This window comes from Sphaerodactylus townsendi, linkage group LG05 (assembly GCF_021028975.2).
Source record: "Sphaerodactylus townsendi isolate TG3544 linkage group LG05, MPM_Stown_v2.3, whole genome shotgun sequence".
NCBI classification, from domain to species: Eukaryota; Metazoa; Chordata; class Lepidosauria; order Squamata; family Sphaerodactylidae; genus Sphaerodactylus; species Sphaerodactylus townsendi.
In genome coordinates this window covers 73115415-73133555 of record NC_059429.1, presented here as the reverse complement: position 1 = coordinate 73133555, position 18141 = coordinate 73115415, and the positions used below count along the sequence as shown (strand labels likewise).

Genomic DNA, 18141 nt, shown 5'->3' with positions numbered 1-18141 from the left:
CCAGAGCTATCCTTCCCAGGTACAGAACAGGCTGCTGTGCTGTCAGGAAGAGCTGATTCTTAGAACAGATAGAGCTCAGGATACCATGAATCCTTGAATGCTTCAGGTTCTTCCTGAAAATTGTCACAAAAGATAAGAACAAGCAATGAATAGTTCTGAGGCAGTGCACTTGATGAGATGCATGAAATGGGGATTTACATTTGGATCGCTCATAAACAGAAGATATTTGACTCATTAATGATTTTACATGTATTTATTAGAAACTGCTACAGAGGAATGCGCTAATCTGTGGAGACTGCAATATATTATACGTTGTATGTTGTGCATTGTGCATTGTGCATTGTTGGAGATTTTAGAGGACAATGCTATTTAGCATAATATTAAAGCACTTTTTGTAATAATGATATGGAACTGGTATATTTTAGATTTAAGGTAGTGGCCCGATTACAGTATTTGTGTATTTGTTAACCCTGTGGTGTGTGATTGCCTTTTCTTTGGTGTCATCGTTCAAAGTGAACAGATTTCTATTTCCTGGAAATTGGTTGCAAATAGTGAGAGCTCTCTAGCCACCACCTGGAGATCAGCAACCCTGCACAAGACTCTAATTTGTTTTTGCTTCTACAGACAGATTAAGAGAACTATCCTTTGGGAGCTGAATGTGTCTCAGTCAGAAACACACATCTGTGGCAGAGATGTATCTTAAGAAGAAGAAATGAAAACTATAAAAACCAGCAAAATAAACGCAAGGTTAATGTGTCACATAAGATTAATAAATTAGCTAGTAACAATCATCAGCTAGATGTTGGGAAAAGTTGTTGGTCAAGGTCGGTTTTCCATCACTAAAAACACTTTTTTTGAATTTATCTACAAGTCTAGTTCAGAAGGGCTGTGTAGCCTCACAATTCCCTTAAGCAAATCATACCATTCTTTGCTTTTAAACCATTCCCCTATTTAGCACCTTCCCTGGAAGCCCAGCCCCATACTAATATTGGTCCTACTTACAATGGCATTGTTGAAGGTGACACTGTTAGTGTACAAGTACTCAATGACTGCTAGGAACACCTCTGGCTGCACATGGCTCAGGAGAAGTGGGGCTTGTGCCTCCTGGGACTGGCTCAGCATTGCATGGAATGCCGGACAGCGAGAAGAAAGGAGGCAGCGATGGGCAAATACCTCTTGCTGCTCCCCCCCAACCAAGAATGTCACATCACTGTGGAAAAAGAAGCAACAGAGATTTCATTCTAACAGTTCACTATGTACATTTCACAGTTCTTTATCCTATATTTCCTTTCTCCAGTGCCCTTACTCAAGACCCACTCTAAAGAATTTGGTTATTTTGTGCTAAAATAAATTCACCATGGGCCAAATTGCATAGGGATGCAATTCTCCAGGTGGGACCTTAGAGATCCCCTGGGATTACAGATGATCTCTAGACTACAGAGATCAGTTCCTCTGGAGAAAATTGATGATTTGAGTGCCGGACTCTTTGGCATTCTACCCCACTGAGGTCCCTGTCCTCCCCTAGGCTGCACCCCCAAAGCTTCAAGAGTTGCCCAATCTTAAACTGGCAATCTTACCCCCCAACCCCCTCATCCCTCGCCAGTGGCCAGGCAGGCCTGGCAATCCCAGTGCATGTAATGAAGTTGTGGAGCAAGCCTGGCTACAATATGATGAGAATTTTAGGGTGAGGACATCTCGTAACCCATTTCACACTTGGGAGAACTGTGGATGCAGTGCATCATACCAGCCAAAGCCTTTACACAGCATCGGACATGTAATTTGGGGGTGGGGGTGGGGGGGCTCGAGCCTCAGACACTCCTTGAATAGGGGGACAGTCAGAGCCCCCCACACCCACCAGGAATCCAGTGCTTCAGTATGGCTTGTGCAGCCCTTCCTCGGTGAGGTTGGCAACCTAGACTCCACTGCTCCCCAAACTCTGTTGCTCCAGCATGGCCTCCACAGTCCTTGTTGAAGCTGCACTAGGGTGGCAGAGTCCAGATGGGAAAATCTTGAGGCTCTTGAGGATTCCCCCATCTGGAATCCATCACACTGGCACAGCCTCCACAGCCTTGGTGAGGAAGGGCTGTGGAAGCCATGCTGGGGTGGCAGAGTCCAGGTAAAGAATTCGCTTTCTCTTTCCTTCTCTCTCTCTTTCTTTTCCTTCTCTCCATTCTTTCTCTCCCTGTTTCCTGTCTGCCTGCCTTCCAGTTAGCACAACTAGGATGGCTCGGCACGCCCCCCCCCCCCCGACTCCACTGTCCCACTGTGGAGTTTGTGCTGGGGCAGCAGAGTCTGCGGGGATGCAATTTCAGTGCTTGCCTTGGATGCCATTTTCTGTAGCTATGTCCCTGCACAGGGAGAGATTGTACACCAAGCACCTTTTTGCCTGGTCCTCAAATACTGGTCCTCAAATTGAGGGAATAATAGTCAGGCAATTCAACTCTGCTTGCTTTGCTGGGAATCTAGCTCCCAGGGCAGCTGCAATAAATGCCTTTGCAGATACAGGCATGAATGCTCAATCTGCAGTGGATCCACACACACTCTTTTGCCTTTTCCCTAAGGGGGGGGGAGGGGTTTGCAGGGCAGGTGCATACTACACAGGGACCAGGATGGAAAGGTCGATGAAACAGACACCACTTCTCCACAAGACACACTGTCCAATCAAGCTACCAGAGCTAAGGTGCCTGGAGACCAACTGTCCCCTTAGACTGGATGCATGCTATTGGATGGAAGGTTTCACTCATGATTTTAAGATCTCAGTAGTAAACCTCAGAGTGCATAGCGTGGCAAGTAATTTGGAAGTTGGCTTTTAGATTGGAAGATATTGTGAACAGAAAAACGGATAAAGAGCTCAAGGCTGGCAGAGTAGCAGGCCCCTTCACTTCCCTCACCCTGGAGAACCTGCATATCTCACTGCTATGAATAGTTCTGAATAAGATGCCTGGAGTGAACTGCCTGATAATCACCACTTACGGTATACCCAAAGGGCAGTTTGGTCAATCACGCCATCCCCTCAAGGCTTTGCTTAGTTCAGTATTTCTTCTTTGGTAATGCAGTGCACATGGTTCAGGGCTTATAGAAAGGGGGCCTTGCTGACCAAATCCAATGTCAAATCAACATTTCCTTTGTCACCAGCCCACCCAAACGATTTTTGTCTCTTAGGTTTCACCCTTAGATGTGGAATCTATGTAGACAAAGCTGAGCTAATAGGGGGTTCTATATCCTCTGCAGTGTTTGAGAAGTTCAGCACTGTGTAGAATAGGCTTGCCAGCTCCAGGTTGGGAAACACCTGGAGATTTTTGGGGTGGAGCCTCAGGAGGGTGGGATTTGGAGAGGGGAAAGACTTCAAGGGGTACAATGCCACAGTGGCCATTTTCTATAGGTGAATTAATTTCTGTCACCTGGAGCTTGGTTGTAATAGTGGGAGGTCCCCAGCTACCACCTGGAGATTGGCAACTAAAGTGTAGGATGGGCAGTTAGCTCACCATTATGGCACGTTATGGCCATCAGAGAAGGCCCTTGAGGCCAGAGCAGGATCAGGAACCTTCAGACAGCCTGATTGGAGGACTAGTTGGCCAGACTATCAAGGGGGAGGAAAGGCTGGCAGAGAGGCAGAATGTGCATGGGCGAGCTGCACTTTCAAAAGAAGACAAGAAGTAGATAAGGGAGGAAGCAGTGACAGTAACAGCAGAAGCCTGTATGTAGCTGATCTAGTGGTTTCGCTTTGAATTTTCTGAGGAATGCCACAAAAGCAAATGAGTTGGAAAACACCCAACTGGGTTGTAGGTTGGTCTTTGAAAGACTGCTGGTGTAACTATTTATCTAAGAGCTTTTCAGGCCCATTATTTCAATAATCCTTTTAGCAATTCTGTAGGCTTATTAGAGTTGCCAGCCTCCAGGCATCTGGAGATCTGCTAGGCTTACAATTGATCTCCATGTGACCAAGATCAGTTCCACTGGAGAAAATAATTGCTTTGGAGAATGGAATCTATGGCATTATACCATACTGAAGACCCTCCCCAGGCAATACCTCCAAAATTTCCAGGTATTTCCCAGCCCAAAGATGGCAACCCTAAGTGATTATGTTTACATTACAGATGGGGGGGGGGGGGCAGAGACCTAGCAAATGACCAAAGCCACTGACAGAGTTCGAACATTAACCTAAATGTTGTTGAGGGGTGGTAGCTAACTTAAGTGATAGGTACAAGTCAAAGGTGTTTGGTAGGAACCAGTTTGGGGAGATTAGATAGTACCACTATAGTGTCAAGCCGAAAAGACCTACCAAGCTAAAAGTCTGCATAAGGCAGCTTCACATGTTCATATATATTAACCAAGGACCCAATCTATAACTCATACTCTCAAACAACATACATCAAAAACACTGAGAGTCAAAGACATAATGTCATATGAGATGGACCCCCTCACCTTCTCACTTCTTCGGGCAGAGAAACCAGGTTCATCAGATTTTCCCCACCTTTTTTCCTTCAGGGACTGAGGTGCTTAAGAAATAGTATGGTGATACAGAAGCACTTTCCTTCAGCCCTGTAACTTTCCCAGAAGGTGAAGGATGCCCAATATTTCAGACAAACCCCTTAATAAGGCACACAAAGTAATACTGAGGCAGATTTAAAACTGAAACAGAATCAAAGGTTTATTTACGCAGAGGAGATGGGAAATAAATAACTTGAAGGGAAAAATGGATTAAGCAGAATTAATATGTATACACAAGAGCTTTGGCACAGAGATTCAATATTTGTTTTTCATGCACAGGCTTAATAAATTTGTTCAATTTCAGTTAGCTTAGATATTATTCGGTTTCATAGATGGTATAGATACTGAAGATGTTGCTGACTGTTGAATTGTTCACATACAGGGTCCTAACAGGCTTGGTTCATATACTTAGTAACCTCTCACAGCCCTTACAGTTGGAAACCCAGACTTAAACAAAAATCACTCTCTTTTGAGGAAAAACAAAGCAAAAACCTCAATAAATTAAACTAACTGGTACCCAGGAATCCTTCCCACACTCCTCACCATTTTGCCCTGGGAGCCAATTGCCCCCCCCCCCCCCGCCCCGCCACTGCATCACAACATACTTACAGGCTACCACTTAGTGCCATACTTACAGTGCATGTCAAGCATCCACAGCTTCCAGTTTGTATTTAATCACCACTTCTCCATTTAATTGCTATTGGGATGAAAAGATTTAATAACCTACTCAAGAGATGCTATGGAAGAAGTGTATAACAGCAGTTATATAACAGGCAAGCAGCCCAGTCCACGGGGAGTGGGGGGTAGATGAGCAGCAGATGGGGACAGCATAGGCACACTGTCTCCACAGAGGTGATGTGGCAAGGTAAAATAAAACATAAAACTTCCTTTCGTGCTGCAAGGGTCATATCCCATGACAGCCAAATTAAAGATGGCCAACACACAGAAAGTCTGAAGACGTAATGGCTTCCCTGGAAGCAGGTATGCTTTGAACCACATTGTCTACCATTTTAGAAATAAAGCATTGGCAGAAGACACTTAATAGTTTCTTATTGTTCTTCCAGTTTCAACAAACTTAAACTTAAGGAGTTCTTGAATATGAAGATTTGTGACTTGTTTATTCTGCATAAATGACATTCCACCTTACTAGCAGATTCTACATTTTCTTCTTATTCTAGGTGATTCAAATAGTTATTCATTCACTTTTTAAAGCTACAGATAAGAGACTGATAGTAGATCATGGGTCCAGCACAGAATGCATTGGTGGGGTGCTGGGAGTCAAATCGGGTTAAAGTGCAGTCATGAGCACAGAACTACAGTGCAGCAGACTGTGTATCTTAAGGCCACCAGGTTGATTTGAAGTACTTACTTTTGTTGGCATGAATTTCCTTGTGATACATAAGCCTAGATACTCAAACAATAACTGTTCTCGTAACTGACTTAACATCTTCCTTTACTTTCCATTACGAACAGACTTTCTCCTTCATTTCTGTGGGTCTGAAATTTGATCTGGATCTTTTAGCTATATTTTCTTGTGAATTGCCAATTATTTCCTTCAGCTTAAACCATTGTTCCAGTTACTAGTTAAACAGACATGATAGTTTAGGTATACAAAGATTATCACCAGGCAGTTGTATTTTATCAGATCTGGCACTGCTAGCAAAATGTCATTTCTCCCATAATGGAAAGGAGTAGTAGAAGAGGGGGAGGTTCTACTAAGCTTCTCTTTGTTACTTAGTTAAAAATAATATGAGAATATGCTTCACTGCCAGAAATGAAAATACATTAAGAGAGCTGAAGTTCTACAAAACAGCAGTCATTGTTTGTTACAGATTAAAGAATGCTGCCACTCTTAAACATCCAGCATGGTGTAGTGGTTAAGAGCAGGGGACTCTACACTGGTGAACTGGATTTGTTTCCCCACTCTTCCACATGAAGCTTGCTGGGTGACGTTGGGCTAGTCACAGTTCTCTCAGAACTCTCTCAGCCCCACATACCTCACAATGTGTCTGTTGTGGCATGGGGAAGAAAAAGTGATTGTGAGCAGCCTTGAGACCCATTAGAGGCAGAGAAAAACAGGATATAAAAATTAACTCTTCTAATATTTACCACTTTTGAAAGTGATACAGTGATAAGCACTTATTCTCTAAAGTGGTAAGAGCAACAATAATTTAAAAAAATCTCTGTTGCTTACCACTAATAAAGGCATAGGCTCTATCCCACTGGTACTTATGAAACTCACAAGCACATTTTATATAGCATTCCAATTTTCAATAGTTGTATTAGTTAGACAGCACAATTTCATTGTCTGATGAAGAGTGCATCTGATAATGTGTGCTCTGACATAAAAGCTTGTGCAGGAATACATTTGGTTAGTTTTTAAGGGGTTACTATTTAAATTTTGCTACAACAGACTAACACAGAAACCCTTCTGGACTTATTTACTCTTTGATAATATATAGCAGTCTGAGTACTAGTAAAATGTGATTTATCTTTAGTGAATGGGATACTTAAGCAGACATCTGTCATTCTCCTGCAAGAAAAATTTATCCGCATCTGTATATTTATCGTTTTAAAAAATCCCCATCTAGCCAGAAGAATACCAAGTGGCAGTTAAAATAGCATGCAGTTAGGTGCCCTAACCTGGCTAGCCCAATCTTGTCAGATCTTAGAAGCTAAGCTTGGTCAGTCCTGGTTAGTACTTAGATGGGAGACCCCCAAAGAGAATGAGGATTGCTGTACAAAAAAAGACCATGATAGATCACCCTTGTTTGCCTCTTCTATGAAAACCTTTGGGGGGGGGGGCACTTCCCTCCATGTAGCTGGGTAGCTGCTATCATTTGCAAAACTGAGTTTGTTTCAAAGCATGCTGCAAATGTTGGGTGTTCAGAGTAGGGGGAAGATAATTTTTTTTGCACAAAAAACCATTCTTGGAGGAAAGCGGGTCAACCTAAAAGAGAAGCAAGGCAAAGGTAACAGAAAGTTGCAGCATAAAGGAACTGCAAAAGTATGAGTCTGTGGTCAGAACTGGCTTAGACTTCAAGGAGTTCAGAGGGAAGAAGAAGAGAGAGCACAGAAGAACCCTCCAAATATGCAACAGGAACATTCACCAGTCAGCAGAAATACTTTGCCTCGGTTTGCACTTAAAGGTCTATCTTTCCTGAAGTGCTATTTTCAGTAGACATATTGCTGGTCCACTGGCTATGGGAGAAGCCTCGGTTTTGATTAGAGTTTCCAAATCCAGGAAATTCCTGGAGATATAGGGGTAGAGCATAGGAAGGGCAGGTTTGAGGCAGGAGTGGAATCTCAGCAGGGCATAAAGCTACAGCCTGCAGCATCCAAAACAGCCATTTTCTCCAGGGGAGTTTATCTGGGGATTAATTGTAATTCCAGGAGATCTCCAGTCCCCACCTGGAGGTTGGCAAGCATACATTGGGCCTGTTTACTTGCTTCAGTGGTCTCACTTGAGCAGCACCTGCAAGTATTTTCCTTGTGTACACCACCAGAATGGGGAAGACTGGCAGGAAATGCTACCTTTGTCCCTTCCCCCAGTAATAGAAGCTACTGCCACCTCTTTGTACCTTTAATGTTCCTTAAAAGCAGCTGTGGAAGACAGGATTTTCAGGGAGCTGTACTCTTCCTCACCGAAAGATGAAAGGAGATTTGTGAATTAATTCGCCATATCCTGGACCCTCTTTGTTCTGGAATGCTCCACTTGGGTCCTAGTGTCTTGGGGACCGAACTAGGTATGCACAAGGATTCAAGCAGAGCATTCTAGAACAAAGAGGGTCCAGGAAATGGTACATTAATTCACAAATCTCCTGTCATCTTTTGGTGAGAAACAGTATAATCAGTGGTGGGATTCAATTAATTTAGCTACTGGTTTGCTCCCCCCATTCTCAGCTGTGCACGTGCACACACCCCGCTGGGCGCACACACACCCCATCACTGCTCACTTACCTGGATGCTGCAGAGGAATGTGGCTGGCCCAGTTGGGACCTTTTCCTCCGTTTTCCTCCGTCTTCCTCTCCCCCACTAGGGATTGCGATGCTGTTGTCCAGTCATGCCGGATGGTGTTGGCGAGATCCCCAATGGGGAAGAGGGGCCTTCCTAGCCATGAGCCTGGGAGACCTCTCTCTCCCACGCTGGGGATCACACAGCCAGATCTGGGGTATTAGCGGCCTGCCGCAGTCTGCTAAACCCCAAGATCGAACCGCCTTGGTGGGATTCAGCTGGTTAGCTCTAGAACCAGTGTGAACTGGCTGAATCCCACCTCTGAGTATAGCCCTTTCCATAATGCATAGGCAACTGAAGCATGACTGAGGAACAATGTTGTGTGAACAGCTCAAGGAAACCCATTCCTCCGTGCTCACAAAACCAGGCCAAAATCTGTATGGGAGCAGCCTAAGACACAGCCAATCTTTCCCCTGAAAGCGTATTTTGCATTCCAAAATAATTTTCTCCAATCCAGTGACTCAGTCACCACACCCCACCCACAACTATGAAAAACATCTACAAAGAAGATTTTGTAGAATGCGCAACATATGGGGGATGAGAGAATTCCCTTTCTTTGTTAACTTTTCAGTGAAATCTTTATTTCACCTGGTCTCCAAAGCATAGGAAATTTGGGAGTAGAACCTGGAGAGGGCAGTGTTTGGGAAGGAGAGTGACTTCAGTGGGGCATAATGTCATAGAATCCACCATCCAAAGCAAGCATTTTCTCCAGGGGAATTCATCCTTGTCATGAATCACAAGTTCATTTGTAATTCCAGGAGATTTACAGGTGTGATCTGAAGCTTCTAGTGCTCATTTTCAGTTGCACTGTGATCTGGAAGTTAGCAATTTTACAAAGTAGGGATTTAAAGGTGACATCACCTTAAATATATGATTATATCAGGGGTAGGGAACCTGCGGCTCTCCAGATGTTCAGGAACTACAATTCCCATCAGCCTCTATCAGCATGGCCAATTGGCCATGCTGGTAGGGGCTGATGGGAATTGTAGTTCCTGAACATCTGGAGAGCCGCAGGTTCCCTACCCCTGGATTATATGATGCTAGTCAGGGCCAAACCAGATGAGAACCTAGTTAGACATACGAGACCTCACTCTGATTTCGATTGCAACAAACAGAAGCAGCCCCATGAGGCTATTTGGTCCATTGTGATCCCTCACAGCACATTCTAGGACTTGGACAACTGAATATTGTTAGGCAGTAAGTGGTAAGGAACCAAACTAGGGTTGCCAGTCTCCTGGTGGTACCTAGAGAACTCTCACTATTACAACTGATCTCTACATACACACGATCAGTTCCCTTGGAGAAAATGTCTGCATTGGAAGGGAAATCTATGGCATTTATACCCTGCTGAGATCCCTCCCCGCTCCAAACCCTGGCCTCCCCTGGCTCCACCCTCCAGATATCTCCCAATTCAGTGATGGCAACCCTAACTGAAACATGCCAAGACATATAGATACCTATATGAGTAATCACATTACTCATGCACATGTGTTCCCTTTTACAGGCCCTCAACAATCCTCTGATTAAACAATGCTGCATCTACATGAGCCATTTACAATCTGGAATGGATTCAAGTCAAAAAGTCACTCATGCACACAATCACATTAAACTGAATCCTGCTATCCATGGGAAGATCCAAATCATTTCTCATATCCTGTTGTCCTGAATCCTCATAGTTCGACAAATCAAGAGGACTACCAAAGTTAGTTCCTAGTTTCCTCCCTGAACCCATGTTGATTCAGTTGTGGCCTTTGCTCCCAGCCACATCCCCAATCTCTATTAGCTGGCTCACCAGCAGGCTCACCTGAACTGTGGGTTGTTGATAAGAGTCCGGAGGGCTGCAGTAAAAACAGTTGAATCCCCCAGAAGGAGGGCTGAATAGGATGCTGACATCGGTTAAGACTGGGTTCTGAACTAGGATCCAGATTGGTTCAGGAAAGTAGCCAAGTTCAGGGGCTCAGTCAGGGCTTTCTTGACTTTGTTTTGCTGTGTCGGTGATAGCTGAGAGAAGTCACGGCTGGCTGGAAGCTCAGCTGCTAGGCAGGAATGCAGAAAAAGGCCAGAGAAGGGGGAAGAGACACAGCTTATTGCTAGGCAACAGGCAGCTGTCCAGGCCCTAAAATCCAGCTGCGGAAACACATAAATTCTGGCAGGAAAGTTTTTTTGCAAATGTGGGACCATGGGAACAGACTGGGGAAAGCAGCAAACCAAGGAGGAGGTTAAGTTAACCCATAAGAAATAGCAAGTTTTAGGGCTCGCACAAAGGAAGCATGCAGGACCCTTGGGTGTGCAAGGCAAGGATTGTCTGAGTTAGAGTGAAGATACAATTTGACAAAAAAAGTCATTGGGGCTCAAGGACAACATGACTGCCAACTTCTTAGTCAGCAAAATCAAAATAGCACAGAGTTGTTGCCAACTTCTAAGTTGCAAAATTTCCAGAAGTCATACATAAATGGTTGGCACTGAATTAACACATCTGTGTGTGTCAGCTTGTGGGAGAGCGGTAATAAGATCACATGAGGCCCATAGCCATCATGACCCTTTTCAGCTCAGGCCTGTTCAGATGGGTAAATGCAGGAAGAAAAAGTAAAAGAGAAAATGGCTTAGGACCATAGCAGTATGACAGCAAGGAGGAACCAAACAACTCAAACCCCTTGAGAAATATCTGTAGCATTCTGTCTACTCAGAGCCAAACTACATGTTCCCTGGACCCAAGTTAGGTTCTCCTCAGTCACACACTGGCTGCCAGGAATGGCTATTACAAATAAAGCAGAGCATGTTTGGGCTTGGAATGCCTCTATGGGAAGAGGAAAGGGGTGATGATGATGATGAAATGATGCGTAGATGGTCGATGGCGTGCGTCGCAAGGATAGTGTGTGATGTGTGATTTTGGGGAGCTTACCTGTTTTTTGCTTCTCCATGCGGAGTATATCTCTTTTTAAAAAGTGATCATCTCATTTGGCTGTCAGTTCTAAGCAGTTTGAGTACTGCTTCTATGTTGTCACGTTGCTGTAGTCATGTTGGCTGCCATAGAGGTTAAAGTATGAAACTTGTACTGAGGAAATCTGGGTTCAAATTTCCATTCTGTCATGAAACTCATGGATTGTCTTGGGCCAGTCTCACTTCTTCTAACATAACTTACAGGGTCATATCAGGATAAAATGGATGAGGGAGAACCATGATTGCTACCTTGAGCTCTTGGAAGACAGGTAGGGCAAAAAATGTGATGGACTGATAAATGGGGAAATTATATGGTCATGGCTATTGCCTGTGCTGGTGAATTCTTGAGGATAGGCTGGAAAGTATAAGGAGACTAACACCCTCCCCCTACACATGGACTCTGGGCCGGAGCAAGGGGAAACTGCACCTGGGGCACATGTGTGCCCTGCGCCCCTGCCATGCGGCCACCCACACCGGAACGCCCCCGCTGTGTGCCCGCTGCATCACATGCACCCCATCCTTTTGGTGCTACACCACTGCATGGACTACTTGTCTGACGGAGTACTAGAGTAGTGTTAGATGCTGATCAAATATAAGTGTAATATAACATAAAATATCCCTTACTAGTGACAACAGTGACATTTGTTATGTGCATCTGAGAGGTGAGACACTAGAAACACCTGCTTCCTCAGGCTTCCATTAGAATGGAATGGCTCCCCCACACTTTTTCAGAAATACCAAACATGACTGTTTTTGAACAATTCCTGCTGGAGACTAATGTCTCAGTTGGAGCCCCTGTCTGGGAACCATGGGCATGCTGGGAACAAGAATTGTCAATTTTCTGTGCCACAAATGACTGGAAAACGTTTAAAAAGTGATCTTGCATTTCATAAAATCTGTGTTATTTGGCTGAGAAAAGAAAAACAGGAAGAGGCAGAGGCCGAGCGCTCACCGGGACATGTGTCCTCAGGCTCATGCCAGCTGGTCATGTGGGGGGGCACCCCTCCCCTCGGCCCTGCCAGGCTGCTCGAGCGGCGGCTCAAAGCAGAGGTGGGGGGCAGCCAGAGCAGGTGTTGCCCCAGGCGCCACCCCCCCCCACGCCTCTAGTAAAAAGTTACTACTATGTTATTACTGGTTCTGAAACTCCCAAATCCAAATTCCATGAAATTGTCTGAGGATTTTTAATCCTTATCTCCTTTTAATTGTGGTAAAAGCTAAGCAGCTGATCAAATGTCTGTAAATAAAGAGTTAAGAGGAGAATGCCATGGTTTGAGAACCTCCATGTCACATAGCAACAGTAACAGAAAATGTTTCCCTACAAAATAAACTGAGTATCTTGAATGCCTATGTGTCTTACTATGTGAGGGCTCCAAACCCACCCAGAAAGATACAGAGAGCAACCAAACATAAACAAAAACTATGTCTTCATCTGAGGAATGCAGAAGAGGTCCCCATATAAGCAGAGCAATAAGGGGATGAGTGGTAAAAAGCAGTTGTTCACAGTTGGAAGTGGAGGAGATGTCGGAAGGGTTAAGCAGCAACCAACAGATTGGCAAAATAGTTGTGGGGAGTTCACAGATAACATGCCAATGAAGGTTACAAAGTGCAGGTTTAATATAGAGAGAAGGGATGAGAGTGGTTGTGAAGATATGGGGGGGGGTGTTATCATTAGAGCAGCAAAGTTAGTAGGTGCGTGTCAAGGCAGGATGTTTGTTCATCACAAGTTTGACCACCAGGCAGGAAGCAGGAAACTGGATTCAGAAGTCACAAGAGACGGCAAATTGCGGCATACCAATCCATGAAGCTGGCCTCAGCATCCCAAAGCAAATGAAGGATTCCACAAAAGGAATCACAGAATCTAATTCCTGGTAGAAAGTGATTAAAAGTTAGGAAGGAAGTGACTCAAGAAGCAAGACATAGGTAAAATGGTATTCTTATCAGGTGATAGAACTTAGTTATCTGCTTAATTTCTAAACAGCAAGATGCTGAGGCTCAGGAACTCCCAGAAAGCTTTTTTTTTCTTTTTTGCCAGAATCCTCAGCAAACAAGGACTTTTCCATCAAAAGATCCAAGTAGAATTGTAATGTCATCTGCCACATGCTGGCCTGTCTTTGTTTTAGAATGTTTCACTTAGGTCCCAGTGCCTACCTAACAGAACTTGGTAGGCAGGCACTAGAACCCAATCAGAACATTCTACAACAAAGAAAGTCCAGCATGTGGCTGATGAAGTTACAATTCTACTTAGATCTTTTGGTGGGAAAGAACATAGTCCTTATTTACTGAGGATTCCGGCAAAAAAAGAGAAAACTTTCTGGGAATGCCTGAGCCTCAGCATCTTGCTTTTTAGAAATTAAGCAGATAACTAAGTTCTGTCTATCAAAAACAAAGCTTAAAAGCAGTTGTAAAAAAAATCTAAAAACCCAGAGAAACTCAGAAAAAGGACAGATTCCCAATTAGTTTCCAGAATTCTACCAGGGGAATAAGCAGATCCATTTCTGTCATGAACCTGTTTGGTTGAACTGTAATACCTCAGTAACTTCCAGCAGCCTAGCAGTTCTTCCAGAACCAAATCTTTATTATGTCCTTAGCACAATGAAGCCTCAAGGTACTGCAACTCCTGTCTCCTCAAACACTCCATGCTGTACAAAAATAACATGAGTGATACTGTGGTACAGTCTCCATGGTGACCATGCATTTAGGGTGGCAGGCTGCCCAGTCCTGTCGCAGGGCTTTTGAAACGACCAAATCAAACAGCCAATGATTTACCACATCAAGGAGGGAGCTTATGAAGCAAGGAAGATAAAGGAGTGAGGGCCTGGCAGGCCCTTGCAACAAGTCTGAGCAAGCTGTAGCAAGATAATGGGTACTAAAGAGCTCTGTAACTAATCTCCAGTTCATGAATCCAGCAGAACTTCTCTTCCAGTGAGCCCACTGCCTCTGTGGAAGGCTGGATTGTGACCAGGTAAGATGGGCTGGGAGGCAACATGTCTGGGGCCACATATAGTCATGCCCTTTGCCCATTCTTGTTGACTGAGCCAAACATTCTGTTGTTTGTGTCTATTTATTTGCATGCCTTGGATCCTTTAAATGCAAACACAAGGCTCAATGGAACAAGGCTTAATGGCTGTGTTACATCCTTCATATCAATGGTGGTAGTGGCGTAAAATAACCAAGTACTTACAGTGATTAAAATAAAGAAGGGGCAACTATCCTCTCACCTAAAGATAATGAAAAGATTACAGGTTAGCTAGTGTGGAACAAAATACCCAGGTTAACATAAAATTCGAAGAATGGTCATTACGCTTCTGTTGAAAAACCAGAAGATAAATTATTCCTTTGGTGTTTTGTATCAGTCTTGTTCTATGCATAAAAGGATGTTAAAGTTAGGTAAACATGAATCAAGTTTGTGTGAAGAGATCATGAAAAGTTTAACTAAAATTCAAAATTGTGATTTCAATCCAAATTAGCAATTGTTTCCTTAAATTCATAAACTACTGCTTTCATCTAACACTAAAATACAATTATAATTTTAATGAAAGCAATCACTAGAGAAAAAATAAAGACCCAATGGTTCTTTTAAAATACTAACAATGAACACTTAACCCTACCCAGGAGTTTATTAACACCTGTATAATGTGTAAAAGTTGCTGCTGTTTATTTTAATGTAATTTGTATTTATTGTTTGCAGTTTCAACAGAAAATAACTGAACAGGACTCAGAAATTATTTTAAAACTGTTCCCATTACCTCCTTCTCTCTTCTGTGACTTTGGCAATCATCCATTTATTCTTTCTTCTTTTTCTTGTATAAATGTAGTGATGCACGTTGGTTCAAAAAACCTTAACTTTAAATGGGGTATGAATGGGCAGTGACTGTCATCTTGGGATTGTGGTAAATACCTTGTGGAAAATGTTGGCTCAATGTGTAATATTGGAGAAAATAGCAAATTCTATACTGGGAATTATTAGGAAAAGGGTTGAAAACACAACTGCCAATATCATAACGCCCCATACAGATCTATAATGCAGTCCCATTCAATAGTTTATTTTCTGGGTGCTGTATCTCAAGAAAGATATTGTAGCACTGGAAAAACATGTAAAAATATTCATGGAATTGGAACAGCTTTCCTACAAATAAGGGCTAAATGGGGTGGGGGTTAATTTAAAGAAAAGACAACTGAGGATGAAAATGATAGTGGTTTATAAAAACTATGCATGGTTTGCAGCAGGTAAAAAGAGACATGTTCTTCTTCTCCCTTGTCTCTAGGGCTTGCAGGCACTCAGTGAAATTAGTGGACAGTAGATTAGAAAACAAAGTACTTCTTCATTCAAAGAATATATGTGGAATTAACAGGCCCTTTCTGCACAATGCAAATAAAAACTCTTGATGATGGGGAGGGGAGTGTTTTGGAAAAGAACGCCTCACAGCTTTTTCTCCAAGACGTCTTTTATTTCCGCTCAACCTGGTTTTTCAGAAAACACTAAATTAGCTATTCTTTTTCCTTAAGATGGGATCAAGACACTTTTTCCTGGCTGTGCAGAACAAGAAAGTGTTTTATTTTTCTGTTTCCACTCAGCAGCTCATGCCCATTTTCTGCCCTCTTCAGGAGGCTCCATGCTGCCGCTGTTTGTCAGCTAAGCAGACAAAAAAAGCCAAAACAATTTTTTTAAAACATCTGCAAGACTTTTTGTGCTGTGTAGAAAGGACCAATGAGAAAGCAATTTCCACCTATAGCTTTTCAATTACATGCCAAATCCAGATGAAATTCTTAACAAATGTGTTCCTTAGCTACCTATGGGGTGCTCCATGCCAAATTTTGTATAGATAAAAGTGTCTCTTGTTTAAATTAAAATTCTTACTTGCACAGAGGACATGGGAGATACAAATCAGTGTGTTATCACTTTACTTTTGGAATCCCTCATGGGATCAGCCAACATAATAATATAACTCTCTTCTTTTCTTGATGTCCCAGACAACTTGGACATGGCAGACCAGCCTGTGACACTATCCCAGGGAACTGTGGCCCAGTTCAACCAAGTAATGACATCAGAGGACACAGATTCCACATGTCTGAAGGCAGGATCTATACCTATCCGCCAAAACTCCCTGTCCACAGACATCACATCCAAGCCACTATTGCGTCTACAGAGTGTTGAAGAAGGGAAGGCCCCTTTCCCACCATCTCGAAGAAGCTCCATCATAAGCATCCTCAATGCTCCCTTTCCTAGCAGGAGAAGCTCACTAACTACTGGAGGCAGACGCTTCTCTTGGATGCACTTTGGTCGAGTGAGTTTCTCTGGGTTACCCCTTTTTGAACCCATCCAGGAGACACACTATGAAAACACCTACAAGACCCAGCCAGATGAAGGATGCAGGTTTAATGTTTTCCAAATCCAACAGGTTCTTGAATCTATTTTAACCAGCTACCTTGGTGACACTAAGTACAGTCCTGCAAATAGTGGCCAGTTGGTTCAAAACCTGTCAGATCTCATCCGGAACAGAGTCAAAGAATTGTCCCCATCTCGATATAAGCTGGTGTGTAATGTCTTTCTGGGTCAACAGGCCAACCAAGGTCTGCAGGTTGCCAGTCGATCCCTCTGGGATACTGAAAATGACAACTATGCTTCTGCCACATTTACCAATTCTTACCTGTTTGCTGTAGCCACAGTACATGGATTATATTTTGAATGAGCAATGTCTACATTTCCAGTAACCCCTTTCTCCCCATTGTTGTCCAGTAAAAAAAAAATTAAGTCTTCTTGAATTATCATGGTTGTTAGCATTAGAGTTAGCATTGAACATTGCATATGCCAAATGAAAATATGGACACGTTACCTCAAATAAAAAGTGGGGTGACTGGTAAGTAACAAGAGCAAATTTTTCCCCATAGGTCTAGTGGCTGACACAAACTTAAACATATAATCTTATGTAATATCTTAGCTTAATCTTATGTAATATGCTTTTACATTGATAATCTTATATTTTCCAGAATCAATACAAACTAGTTGCCAAACAATATGACTTTCAGAATTTCAGAATTCCATGTTTGAACATGCGCTAGTAGTTATGAACAAAGCAATTACATGAATGTACTATGGATTAGATACAAACCAGCAACCACTACATTTGGGAGGGGAGCAGGGAAATTAAAGCAGAGAGGGCATGAAATACTTCATAGTGCTAGAGTGTACCCTCATCTCAAGGTATAACAGTTAACTCCATATTTGCATAATGGAAAGATGACTCTGATTAACAGACCAGCTTGAATTGTAGTAATCCTGGATCTGGAAGCTTGGATCTGGTTTGAAGTCCATGTAGTGTGCCAGGGAAGTCAGTTAGACTGAAATCAGACTTACAATCCTGAATTCTGAGATTTGTTTGCCATATGGGTGTGAGATAATTTATCAGAGCATATCCCAATGCACCAGAGAAATCAGGGTATCACTAACACATGGGTCATAGCTGAGATAAATAAATCAGCTCTGTGAGGTTGTGGTTGTGTATTTCGGCGCATGTGTGAAACAGAGGCATCTAAACATTTTGATCCAAGCACAGCTTTGAGACACAGAAACCATTTGATAGGGTGGACCACAGTAGGGGTGTGACCATTATCTTAATATTAAAATTAAATTAATAAATTGAGGAAAGTAGAAGTTGTTTGCAAGCTGCTTTGGAAAATAGGCAGGGTGTAACTGTA

General features: G+C 43.1%; 2 protein-coding genes across 2 annotated transcripts in view; one reads left to right on the top strand and one right to left on the bottom strand.

The window, feature by feature from the left end:
• The window catches only part of BTBD19 (BTB domain containing 19), a 50425-nt gene extending 39888 nt beyond the window's left edge, over positions 1-10537 (bottom strand). The window contains 2 exon segments of the mRNA XM_048498881.1: positions 1003-1210; positions 10310-10537. Of these exon segments, the coding sequence (XP_048354838.1) occupies positions 1003-1210; positions 10310-10398 (297 nt within the window). The 5' untranslated portion in view covers positions 10399-10537.
• Positions 10538-14215: 3678 nt separating this feature from the next.
• Positions 14216-18141, top strand: DYNLT4 (dynein light chain Tctex-type 4). Its single transcript, XM_048497610.1, has 2 exons — positions 14216-14407; positions 16417-18141. The coding sequence occupies exon 2, from the start codon at positions 16428-16430 to the stop codon at positions 17133-17135; it is 708 nt and encodes a 235-aa protein (XP_048353567.1). The 5' UTR covers positions 14216-14407; positions 16417-16427; the 3' UTR covers positions 17136-18141.